This window comes from Dysidea avara, chromosome 4, assembly GCF_963678975.1.
Source record: "Dysidea avara chromosome 4, odDysAvar1.4, whole genome shotgun sequence".
NCBI lineage: Eukaryota > Metazoa > Porifera > Demospongiae > Dictyoceratida > Dysideidae > Dysidea > Dysidea avara.
Genome location: NC_089275.1, coordinates 11,219,106 through 11,233,241, shown reverse-complemented (window position 1 = coordinate 11,233,241; position 14,136 = coordinate 11,219,106). Strand labels below are relative to the sequence as shown.

General features: G+C 34.9%; 1 protein-coding gene and 1 long non-coding RNA gene across 2 annotated transcripts; both read left to right on the top strand.

Annotated features, from left to right (window-relative positions):
• Positions 1–262: 262 nt before the first annotated feature.
• Positions 263–633, top strand: LOC136252031 (uncharacterized). The gene is made up of 2 exons (XR_010699322.1): positions 263–344; positions 388–633. It is a non-coding gene; the product is annotated as an uncharacterized lncRNA (long non-coding RNA).
• A 6,117-nt stretch (positions 634–6,750) lies between these two features.
• Positions 6,751–9,663, top strand: LOC136253550 (extracellular serine proteinase-like). The gene is made up of 3 exons (XM_066046218.1): positions 6,751–6,777; positions 7,800–8,192; positions 8,376–9,663. Exons 1-3 carry the CDS (start codon positions 6,751–6,753, stop codon positions 9,522–9,524), a joined length of 1,569 nt encoding a protein of 522 aa, XP_065902290.1. The 3' UTR covers positions 9,525–9,663.
• The last annotated feature ends 4,473 nt before the right edge of the window (positions 9,664–14,136 follow it).

Below are 14,136 nucleotides of genomic sequence, written 5' to 3'. Positions count from 1 at the left end.
GTTGCTAAGAGCTATGCAAGCATGTTAATTTCAAAGTGCTCATATAAAGGTCTTTTGCACTGTATAGTAATCATGATATCAGCCTGACAAGCTAAAAACTCAATTAACATGATAATGATATGGTTGAAGATATTAGTATCCTAGGTAACACAATTGACATCATTCAAGTGGTATTAAGGATACTATGGCTTTGATAATTCATTTTTCTTGTGCTGTAAATACATTCAATTTTGCATAAACACATTTTACAAAATTGTAGCTAGTGGATTGAAATCCCTTGTGTAGTAATGGACAATAAGTTCGAGATTCTCCATCCAAAATCAACTGTATATAAGAGCATAAAGGTATGCCATAGTGTACTAGTCACTTGTGCCATAAAATGTATAGCTTGCCTTCAGATATATCTCAACCAAGTAGACACTGTACACCACAACTTGCTCATTTTATATACTTGTACATATGGATGATGTATATACACTAATAGGATTTGTCAGGTTTAAGTTCATGATTTAACCAAGGAGTGTCTATTGTTAATAGACGTCATCGAGACTGTAGCTAAGGAAATGAATGTGACTACAATTATATGGTGTAGCAGTTTGTATGCTTACAAGAAGATCACAAAGAAACAACAAATTTATATCAATATTCTTATAAACATGCTTTTACCACAATGGTGAGAAAGATAACAATTGGTTGACCATATCATGTACGCACATGCTTTCACACGACCTTGCACAAAGAGAGTTTCCTTGGAAATACAAATTGTTTATTTGTAAACCATCAATGGCATGCAGAATCTAAGTACCAATTTCATGCTCAATATCATACAAGTGTACTACTATAATCTTCATCTTGTATCTCACAGGTGGCATACCTAACATGGTAAACTTTAGCTTATAATAAGATGCCACCAATTGTCTTAACACAACAAAAATTTTAACTTCAATTTTCACTATTATATGCATTCACAACACTACTTTGAGGACTAGAAAATGGAATATTGGGGTATACAACTATGTAACTATTGCTTGCGTATTTGTAAGTTTTGAGCAATAATGATAAACAAGGTTATGGAAACAGCTGCCACATGAAGAACAAAGACAAACTAAACATTTGTAAATAAAAGAAATATATGTGATTTATCAGAAATATTAAAACTGATAACCCAACTTAGCGTCAGTAAAACTACCTTGTAAAACAGTTTTTGCATGAAGAAATTATACAAAATATTTTTACACTTTTGCACAAGATCAAGATACTCTAATAGAGCAGTCATGTATTATAATTTTTGTTCCGTGTAGCTAGCTAAATCAAAGGAACACAAATTTTTTATCATGAAAGGTTTTGCACAATTATTAAGTGGATTAAAGTATCATAACTTTGAGGGGTTTGTCTGATGTATACATATTATTTACACCTTTAGGCAGTAATTCACTGAAGAAATGTATGAAACCTAAGACTAAGTCTCTAACAATTTTCTAAATAGACACTATTATATCACACATCTGTTAGTTTAAATATCATACTACAGAGAAATAACTTGTGATTGAATGGCTTCAGCATTTCTAACAGTAATTGACTGCTCTACTAGAGTATCTGGAATGTGTATTTCGGTTTAATACCTGATTAAGCTAGAGAGGACTTAGCAGGAGCTCAAGAGAGTACCCCTATATATCTTATACTGTTATAACAATGAAGTTACTCTTGATTACAATGAGCACATAACTTGTATTTGCAAAGCTGTAACTTGAAAAGTAGCAAGTGGAGGAGGACATTTGCTGAAAATTCCCCATACTGGGGCTACTATACTCTTGAATTGTGGGGGCAGATTCAGGAGAAGGCAAGGAGTAGCACACCAATTCCAAGATGTAGGTGTCAGAGAGAAGTGTTCTCTAGTTATATTATGCAGTTAAATCTACATACATTTTCACATCTGAGTAGTATGGGTTAAATCCTTTCTATGTACCTTTACAAGAAAATAAACTGACCAAAAAGCCAGCATAGTGACCTTAAAACCACTTGGAAATGGTGTCTAAGATACAAAATACTTAAACCTTATCATTAAATTGTATATGCCTCAAACTCCACTTTGCCAAAGTTCCCCCTCCCCCTCCCTTCCCACCCTTTGGCCTCCCAATATGTACAGGTGGTTCACCCCTCATTCAATTCCTGTGAGCCCTGGTGTTTCATGTAGCAGTCCCTGATACTAATGGAAAATTAAGGTGGTTATTTGTGCTAACAGTATAAAAATCAACTAAGAAAACTTCATTATGTATGTTACATATTTTCAACATATTTATGGGTGGGAAAATAATGGTAAGGTTTGCATAGAGGTGCAACACACTCTAGTGACATAATTCTAAGGCAGTCGAATCAACTTTATGACTGTTCTATTAGAGTACCACAAAGAGCAATGATACACTTTAACTTACCAGGCAATTAATCGATTGAATTTGATATTTATCTCTTTGACTGCATTCATTATCTCACTGACTATTAATGTAAATTTATTGCATACACACCAATGCTGCATAAACCCACGCAATACTATTTGTAAACAATTGCATGTTTACATGAAGATAGAGCATGTACAGATGATTACGTAAGGCCATGTACACACACATCAGTGACACTATCCACATATCCCCTATATAATAGCAATGAACCAGTAATATTATACAGTAATGCAAGCTTTATGCATGCATATCTTTATAGCATGCAATCTAAATCAACTTTAGGCAATATGTTTGAAACTAGAGCTGTGCGATAAATAAAGTCATTATCTTGATAAAGATAATGAATTTTCTATTATTGATATTTCAAGATACTAAAAGCAGGCAGATGGTACTCTTGTGATTAAGGTCACAATCAACTGTGGTAATGCTAAAAGGATGATTTTCCGAGAGATGCTAGCCTTAAACAATTGTTATTATACACAAACTGTGCTTGTAAAGTACAATACTACATTATCGAGATATCGTTATTGCGATAAAATTTTTTTTGTTATCAAAACTTAGATATAGGCTTTTTCAATATCACACAGCCCTATGTGAAACACAACTACATGAAAGTAAACATGCGCTATTTAGTCTCCACCAAACTTTGTCATTGATAAACTAAGTTTAATTTGTGATAGACAAAAATAAGTTAATTCCTTCCAATGTCCTACACAACATTGGAAACAAAGAATTCATTCACCAACACCATTTGCGTGTCCTATACTACACGATAACATACATATATTTAGTACCCAACCTTATTAAACTATCTGTAGCATAGTGTAATGATATCGATGGTGCCACATTTTGGCTTCTATTATCAAATATACTTTAAAGCATCATTATTTTACAGATAGCTAGTATACATCGATGACAAAACAATTATCAAACTCTTTTGTACCAAACCGTATTCACTACTTCAACTTCTAATAAAAATTTGTGCATAAAATTATACAGGTTTTCTTAATTAAAATGGTACAAAAGAATGTAAGTATGCTGCAGTAAGGGAGGTGCCTGCAGGTTACCTAGGCATTGTAGGTGTACACTGTTATGATACGTATATACATTGTTTCATTCATTTACTCATTAAAGATGTGCAATTTTGCAATAATACTGATGTATTGGGTGGTATGACACAATGGACTCTAATTTGACAGCTAGGTGACCATAAATTAACTTTAACTACATGGATCAACAATGATATTTATAATATTTACAGTTCCAATGCATTGGTTGCAACAACTGTTAGCCACGTAATGCAACAACCAGAGTTATATCAATTTTATACAAACTGTTACAGCCGATTGCAATCAATATTATGTCTGTTCAGTTCCACATGGCTAATCTCTTGTTCAACAAACATGTATAGTGTGTATAGACAGCTAAAATGATTCTCTCTATTTGTAAACAATATTGGAAAGCTTCCTGAAACAATTTGTATAGCCTGTTGGTCTAACAAGCAGCATTGTCTTCTGAATCACTATTTCTATTGAAATCACAGAAACCTTCTATTATTACGTACAATATTTCCAGTATTATGTTCTATTATGAATTAAGTTCTATATGAATTAAGATGTGACTGATTCAGTTATATGGCAAGGTGTTCCCTTTCTCAGGACTGGTTAATAATGCTGTAACATTTTATTTGCTGGCACAGAATTATATGGATTGAAGAATAATGCACAAATACTGCAGTATACATAATTTTGAGCTTATGCTACTGTATTCTGTGATGCAGCTTGCTATTAGCTATAGTCTAACTTTCACATCATCACAGTTTAAAACTAGCCTACAGCTAGCCTGTCGGCCATAACTAGCTCCCTTTTAGCCCCTATTGTACTGTATCTTCCAACTAAGTTTTGCAAAGGGTGATGGTCAGGTTGCAAATTTGTATATGTACATGTGTATAGCAACATAGCTACAGTATGGTTTCAGATCAGTATAAAATGTAAAATGGACTACTCTGTTTCAAGGCCTAGTTCTAGTTTTGTATATTAAAAACCATTTTCATACATATGTACATAGGTTCATTCCCTTATGCAGTCATGAAAAAATCTTCTGTGCATTCCCAGTGTACTCTATTGTACTAAACAAACATACGTATCTCATGACAACTGAGCAACAACCCACCATACACATATACTTTCTCAAATTACTTTCCATTATATCAGGGTATCCCAGGCAGAATACAGTACTTTTGTAAAGGGATCCCTTGTCACTGATCAAGTGATCATCCTGCTTGTGTACATCCCTACCTTGTTTGCGCTTCCTCAAATTACTTTCCATTATATCAGGCTTTCCCAGAATTCCTAGGACACTTTTGTAAAGAGTTCCCTCTTCACTGATCATCTTGCCTGTGTATGTCAGATTATCCCTGGTGGTTTCTCTACTCTCCATGCAGATACTTTCCTGAAGCGGTAGCTACATTTGTCATTACGTATCTTTGGATATTTCTGTGTATACATGTCAGAATATCCCAGGATACCTTACCAAAGGAGATGTGCATTGCAGTCATCATCATTACATCATCGACAACTTAAAAGGGATCTAATTCTATTGTACGTACATAATTGTTAATAATCAGACTTTTATGCCTGTTTTACCTACACAAACACCACTATATACAAGGACATAAATAAGCTATTTAAACCTTTCTGAACATTGAAGTGTAGGGCCAATTATTTTCTTCAACAGAATTCTTAATGACTGAAACAATTTACTGAATTACAGCCAAATATCAGTATCCATCCCAAGTATTTCATGCAATCAAGGTAATGCTATCTGGGTGAACCAATAACACATTAATGGCAATGTTCCAATTTAGTGACAATACTGGACAACCAGGATTACTTCTCTGTTATGAAGACCATGCAAAAGAGGTGTGGAATGTTGGAGCTTTATGTGTACAAATAACATAATTATACTTAGAGTTACAGTATATTGGAGTGTACGTACTGAATTATCTCTATAACTACGATGTTAAAAGTCTATATTATGAAGACCAAACTAAGCTTTGTAATTATGTTTTCCACATGCGTATGTACATTCACTCATGTGCAGAAAATAAGGAAACTCATTACAGCATCTTATGAAACATTTTCTTAAATGTATTCACTGTGTACATTAAAATAATTATGGGTGATATATTCTGTAGCATGAACATTTTACCCCACGTGTTTCAATGTTTTTATTACCAAAATAGAATTTTGCAAACATGGCAGGCTTTCTAACAGCCAGTCACTAATGTCTTCAACATTTTTTGGCTTTGGTTTTGATATCTTCATTAAGCCAGTCATGATTTTCTATTTTGTTCATAAACACACATATTAGAACAACTACTTGGAAGTTGTGCTTGTTACCAAACTGCTTGCAACATATAATATATTGGTACAAAACATTAGAAATATCTGCAATGGTTTCTAGATGGAAGATGAGATGTTATAATGGTATTAGAAATATATAGCAGAAGTTAATATTTAAGTATGGGTTAAATGCAGAGAAGATTTCAGATCCCAGCTGTTGTGGTTCCCTTGGTGCATGCCTAAATGGCATGCTGCTGTGGATCCAGTCACCAACAGGTCTGGGGATTTTTCTGTATTCTAGAGTTTTAGTTACATGTTTCTGACTCCCTGTATTTACACCTTAATCACAAGTCCCTATCTCAACATAATACATTTAACACTCTCATCTATACATGTCAATCAGTGCATTGGAAGTACATTTATAGAGCACATCCAGGTACTGTAACATATTCATAAATACTACTGATTTCCATAAATGTATACAATATGCAATGCAACCTCCTGTTTTCAATCATATATGATTTAAATTTGCACTGCTGAATTTAAATTGGATTTTCTTAAAATGCATGCAGGAAAAATTCACGCACTTGATTGTGTACACGCCGCATCACATTTATAATGTGTTACTGTAGCTGATATGTGGAAATGTTACATGTACGTATATACACCATGAACACTGCTCAGGTTAGGCTATAACAGACAGCATGTACATTTTCATCATGTAGTACTTATACTGGGTACATATATTAGCTGAAAACCTGCCTTCCACCCATGTTTTGAAGTTAGAAAATTATATACTTGTAGCTATGTAGTTTCTATTATATAGAACAAGTGTAACGGTGTTTGAACAACTCAACTCAACCAAACAAATGGGGTTACTCTGAATGTGACTGCTGTTCCATCAACAGCTAATTATGATACAGCTGTAGAGTTTCTTCACAATAGTTGCTATGGCAGCAGACACAGTAGAGACTCTGGTATGTACTAAATTAATGATGACCAACTAAGGCTACTGTTGTAGCTGTACATATTGTGAAGGTGAACACTGAAATGGCTACTGTTTGTTTGTTGTTGCAGATTTTTAATAAGTACCACATACGATTACCTGCATCTTGATCATCAAGTGGTTTCACATCCAATTAAAAATAATAATAGTTACCCTGTGTATTAAACAGCTGCAAATCATCTTCATTTTCCAAATTATTTATTATTTTGTAACTTCAAATCAGTCTTACAATCATGACTTGACATATCACAGCACATCTTGTAAATAAGGTATCCGGCAACTATTACCTTGCAATTGGTCAGTTTAAAGCTTTCACATAGCAGAATAATGTGACAAAGCTTCACTATATTCAGTTAAAGACATGGAAAGTTTTGTGTCACCAAAAGTAATTTTGTACTGTGAAGCATGCACTATGTTTGTCATCTCAACATTTTATATACCTGTTCAGGTATATGTCTCCAAGCAGAATTCCAGTATCTACAAAAAGTTTGTGTGATGTCAAATCATGTTACAATCATTATTTATTATTAAGCAGCAACTGTTAGTAGTTTGTCTGTGTTTGGCCACAGTGCTTGCAGCTGGTTCTGAGAAAATGTATAGGATACACGCAAAAAATGAAAGTGGCTACTATCAAAGTTAAGTATTTCATTTGTGAAGTAACGCTGGTTGTAGTAAAGCTTGCCATCAATTTCATCATTAGCTTTAAATACATTTACATACAACCATACAACTCTAACATCTGGTTGACTAATTTACATTTTTACGCTGCTGATTGGTTGCTGACACACTTACATACTTGTCATGCATGTCTGAGTTTCAGATACTGACATAATAATACAGGGTGTATTAGCTAAGGGACTCTACCAAATTAATAATCTTCACTTGCTTGCATTAACATTTAACAACTTTCTAGTGATTCAATCTTCCTGGGATTGGACCAGGAAGCCATGCGGTATAACATTGTGCACTATAAAAGGACTTGTTGGAGTACAGTATACATCAATCACACTGGAGACATTGCTGATTAACAACCTCTACTACGACTACTCAGAGTTAAGAAGTAGCTGGCAACTTATGCATATTCTTTGCAGTTCAACAATGAGATATTGCCAGAGCCTAATTTTTACACTGATCATTGGCTGTGTCATATTCCAAGATGTTTCTGGTGTTGCAAGAGTTAGAAGATCTGCTGATGAAAGTTTACGTGACACTGGCACTTATGTTGTCCACTTTGACGACAGTGCAACTGATGCACAACTACAGCACTTTGTTATGCAGCTGATTGGGAGATCCAACAGGAGAGCAAAATTTGAAGCAAAGATAATTGCAGAATATCTTAACATCAAATGCTTATCAGCAAAACTGTCAGAAAAGGCTTTAAAATGGGTGAGAATTAGTTATAATATATTATTTGCCACTAGCAAGATACATGCAGGTACATTTATTTCAGAGCTATAACTGTGTACACATAAAGTACTGGTTTTGCATTCATCATCAGTAGAAGTGAAACTCTATTACTCAATTTTTTGCCTCCTTTACATGTTTGCTGGTATTGTTGTTTCTATGCAGGTTACACATCACAAATTAGTTTTGGAAGTAAAGGAAAATGAATACATTGTATTTGTATCTGAAATTGATTCTGCTTCATCTGCCAAGCCAGGATGGCATTTGGATAGAGTAGACCAACAGGCATTGCCACTGGATCAGAATTACACTGCTAGCCAATACACTGGAAAATCAGTTGATGTATATGTACTGGACACTGGTATTCACTATAATCACAGTGTATTTAATGGTAGAGCTCATTATCCAGGCTGTGATCCAATTGACAAGATAGACAATGAAACACGTGAAGGAGAAGACTGCAATGGTCATGGAACTCATGTAGCTGGTCTTGTTGGTGGTAATGGTACTGGACTAGCCACTAGTGTGACGTTGTTCTCTGTTAGAGTAGCAAACTGCAGAGGCCGAGCTTCTGAGGCATCTCTCCTTGATGGACTAATGTGTGTACGTGAACATAGAAAAAGCAGAAATGAAACCCGAGCCATCATTAATATGTCCCTTGCTGGAAGTGCAATAATGGCTAGTGTTAGCAAATTTGTGAAAGAATTAATAGATGATGGCGTAGTAGTCGCAGCTTCTGCTGGAAATGGTCGTGATGACTTTAGAAAACTAGACTATGACTCCTGTAAAGTTTATCCAGCAGGTTACAATGGTGTTATCAATGTAGCTGCTACTGACATGAATGATAATGCATTGATGGGTGAATTTAAAGGTAGAAGTTTAATCACCAACATGGGATCATGTGTGGATGTGTTTGCTCCCGGCTATAGCGTTTTCAGCAGTGATATATGTATCCCTAACATCTCCTGTTACAACTCAACAGCTAATGATGGAGATGAATGTAACACATGTCAAAGGTTTCGAACAGGAACTTCTCAGAGTTCTCCAATAGTCACTGGAGCCGTTGCCCTACTACTGGAGAAATGCCCAAATATAACCAATACAGAAATTAGAAACATGCTAAGAACTTACTTATCCAGAGGAAGAGTCCGATTCTGTAAGGCATACAAATTCCTAAGTGAACACAATACTCTGACAGCTGTCAATGATGTTGTTGGCACTACACTTAATCGTTTACTGTTCATAGGAGTTTTACCTTATATAAACTGTGAAGAGTTTCATGGCCAACCATTATTTACTTCAATCAATTATTAATTTTTGTAATTAAACTTTAAGCAGGCTATTTACAACACCTCTACTTATGTACAAACATCTTACGTTAAACTTTATATAGTTATATCATCTCTAATGTAAATAGCTTATCAAAGCACGATCAATAATAATTGGATGATGTTTTACTAGGCATGGCATTTTCATTGATTCTATAATGTTAAGCAAATCTCATAGTGAACGCATTGATGACTTACTAGTATTGTAGTATAGCTCCAAGGTTCTGAAAAATGTGTGTGAGCTACTAATTCAAAATATCCCATCATCAAGTTGCATATACTAGCTCATTTGTTGTTCAAATATCTGTAAAACCACAGCTACACAATTCTGAAGTCAAACATTTAACCTTATATGTATGATAGGTTAAACTATATGCACACTTTATGGTGGTGAAGTTGTATAGGTGAAGGGAAAAGGTGAACGCATTAACTTATTTTCAGTTAACAATCCTGCTACAGAAACCATTATCCTGTATCATAGCAGCTATTTCTTATTACAATGTTGATGGAAGAAGGTACCTTCCACCTGGTTCAAGTATATAAACCATTCATTGACTGACCACAATTAAATAAGTAAACACTTTAATATTGTGCAGTTTGATGTTGCCACCTGAATTAGGAAATCAAAACTGAAGCTGCATAACATAATAGTGATGACAATGACTTGAATGAGACATGACCATGTTTTTTCCAAACTCTACTTTTGAAAATCACCAAAATTGGATGTGTGTGCATATGTCAACTTTCTGACCATGTTGTACTACAAGTGATCATGTTAACCAATATCAGTGATGTAGTGATCTAATTGAATCATGGCCGCAAAAATAATAAGCTCCAAATGATCATAATGACATAATTTAGCTACAATGTTAAAAGCTTAAACAAGATAATTATACATCTGATATCAAGACAAGTTTAGTATCATCAGCTGGACTGTTTACTTGTCTACAAGGAAGATAAAATTACATGAGTTCCAGAGAGTAATTTTAAGCTTAATATACATATATACACAACAATTTTGCTTAGATCCGTTTATACGAAAGTGAGGTTATGATGTGGCTGTTAGTTGTTTTAATATGATTAGCTACATGCCAGATGTAAATTGAAAAATTTGGAATTTTAACTTCGATTAGGGATCATAGAAAAGGTAGGGGAACAAGGGAGGTCATCCATACCTATATACTAGTGGACATTTAATCCCCAATTCAGTCTATACCCATGACTGAATTAGGCATTAAATATCTACTAGTAGCTATAGCCCCTGCAGATGAGGGCGACCCCCAACTTTTTGTCTATGATCTCTAATCGAGCTTAATTTTTCCTTATACTTGTTTGTTTACTTATTACATCTGGTGAAGCTAACACAACAAGAGAAAGGAGCACCAGAGTTTATGTTTTCGTCTGAACGTACGCCCCAGCTATCCATTACTGACTCAAAAGTGAAGTGGCCACTACGCTTCGCTTTCAGTTACGTATGTTCAGCCCGTTACACAGCACTACAAACCAAGGAGAAGCCCCTCTCAAGGGGCCAACATATCCTGTAGTCCGATCTTCGTCCTCGGTCAAAATGAAAGTCAAAAGTCAAACTAGAATTTTGCAGCTGTTCAAAGGACAAGCGTGATTTGTAAAGTGTATACCACAATCGATACTTTTAGAATAGCAACGTGAACGTAATTTTACTAAAATATACAGTCAACCTTGCATGTCAATCCAGCGCGCCCCAACTATCAATCACTCAGTGACTCGGCACTCAAACGCTGTGGTACAACATACTATAACCAACTTGTTAGCTATATGTGACCGAATCTGCAAAAAGGGGTCTATAGACTATGTATTTGGCAATCCATGACTTGTGTACCAGCCTGAAATTTGGTCATTTTACACTCTTACATAGGCTATTCCTGGATGTAATTTTAAGACAATAGGTTAAACACATGATGAGTTATGACTCGTCATCCTTTTTTGCAGATCTGGTCACATATGGGTTGTTCATAATTTGCACCATTAATACTTTTTACTTGAGTCAGATCAAGATCTTTATGCACCATAAACACTGACATTGTCCATTTCATTTATAATATCAAAATCGCATTTAGACATTCCTGATTATATGACTAGCTATTCATTGAATAATCAAATGTATTTAGATTTTTTTTAAATGCGTGTTCATGAATCATGATCACCCACATATATAATTGTGTTCACTGGCTGTGGCAAGTGGACATTACATGCAACATTACATGACCAACTGCAGTCATGAAGCAAACCAAATGCTGCAGCCTTTAGCAAAATCGACTATAAATGACTGTATCAACACTTTATTTCTGTTGCATGTTTATTATTAGCCACTGTACCTATCCTGTAAGGGCCATATTCTTAAGTAAATGGGAAAAGGGATAACTGGGTCCCTAATGCACTATTGTAGTGCATCACACAACAGTTTTAAATGATCAACGATAAGCATTGTAGACAATTCTTTGCAGAGATAATGGCACTACTATTGAAGAGAAATAGTAAGAAAGGATTATAGACTCGGAGGTTATAGTGATGTGCTTCTACTTCTCACGTCTCGGGTCAGTAGCCTTGTGCATATATCTAAATTTGGGGAAACCGTGAATGTATGCACATCAATAGACTGTGAGATATGTGAATTTAAACATTTCAATCCAGTATAGCTGAGCAAGGCCATAAGCTACAAATATGAAATTTTCACCATAAACACAGCAAACCATAGTGTGTAACCCACAGCAAAAACTAGCTACTGATATAATTATGATTGTGAACAACTTTTTTCATGATGGTATCAGGTGGTGGTGGAGGGTGGTGCATGGGCAATTGGTATATGAACAGAAATTGGCCAAGCATTTCATATGGAGTCTCCAGCCTAAATATACGCATCAGGATCTAAGGACCACCTGTGCCACTCAAAGTGAAAGAAATATATACAGAAACCATCTGGGCAACTATCCAAGGAGTGTCCATAGACTCCATACCTATATCTGTGTGCATAATCACTAGCTGTTATTTTGACTATAACATTTAAACACAAGAGTGTACCACACATTCTATTAGAATGATAATTGGATAATTAGTGATATATTGTCAATGAAAAAGGAAGCAGTTAGCTTAGCGTTTTGGAGCAAAAATCCTTAGCCCTTATGTCAAAAATGCATAATTGTGTTCTGTTGTCTCTTTCAAAAAACCCTTTGAAAGGATATAAGCCCTATCACAGTTAATACAATCAATTAGCAGCAAAAGATGGTGCAGTGAACTATCTTGTGAGTGATAAAAGAGGGAGCTCAAATTGTGTCATTTCATTCTCCTAAATGTGCTTCTGATACTGCTCAAGTTGAAGTCAAACTATTGTCAAATCTCTGTTCACAATGATAATCATCAATGAATACTTACAGAATATACAGAACATTCAAATATTAAAAGTATAAAAACACTTTAATGCTTTGCAGCATCTTCCCTCAGAACCAGCAAGAGCAAAACTTTTCCCACTAAAACATTCGCTCTTTTACACTGTGAATATCATTTCACTCCTCACTATAAACTGTGTGCCCTCATATGTAGGGGTACAAATTTCCTAAACTATTTTCAGTATACACTGTAAACTTTGTCTTCAGGGTGCACATATAGTCATATAGTCATCAACATAATAATATAGCACATATTTCTCATCTTGGTGATTATAATGATTGTGTATGTTTAAGCTATAGCACAGTACCAATAGGAGTGATTATGTCTAACTAAGGGATATACTTTAACATAATATAAAGTAAAACATTACACACCTAGTCAGCAGTAGTTCATTGTCAGGGCTACACCCAGTTACCCTAATGCACTTGTAATACATACACTGGTAAGTGCTGAAGATGAAAGCAGGATATTGCACCTTTATATAACCCTGTAAACAAACTAATGATGGATGACATTAGCAATAAGCAATAACTCATGGGTCCAACTACGTAGATGACTTAAATGTGTATGCATGTATAAATACACTACATCTCATTGAAGGATCAAATGTGTTACACTTTTGCATATAACTGGTATACTTTGGATTGTGGCTACACATTCATTTAATATATACATGTGGTGTACTTTACACCTATCGCAAAATCCTAAGCTATAATTTCTAATTCCAACTCGCCATTAGTTGCCTGGATTGTTCACTATATCATTGATGCAATCTCTCCGTTATGGACATTTTAATGATCACAAGTGTTTTACTGTAAAGCATTAATACAATAAAAAAACATGTCATTGACCAATCATCTTTAGTGCCACACCTACGTACAGCCTATACACCTGTATGTATCTCACACAAGTAGTGTGCAATCATGTGTAGACACACTTGCACTGCATCTCTCAAAACAGTAGCAAATATTGTAGTATTACATAACATCTTTGTTTGCCATTGCCGAATTATTGTCGAGTTACTGTACATGCAATAATACAACATATGCCATGCATGGGCATGATACACTACAAAAGAATCATGATATTATACAAGAGCTGCTTGTCAATATTAATGTTAGTGATGGGTGTATATACGTATGTGTACATACATTTTGTTTCTTATATACAAGTAT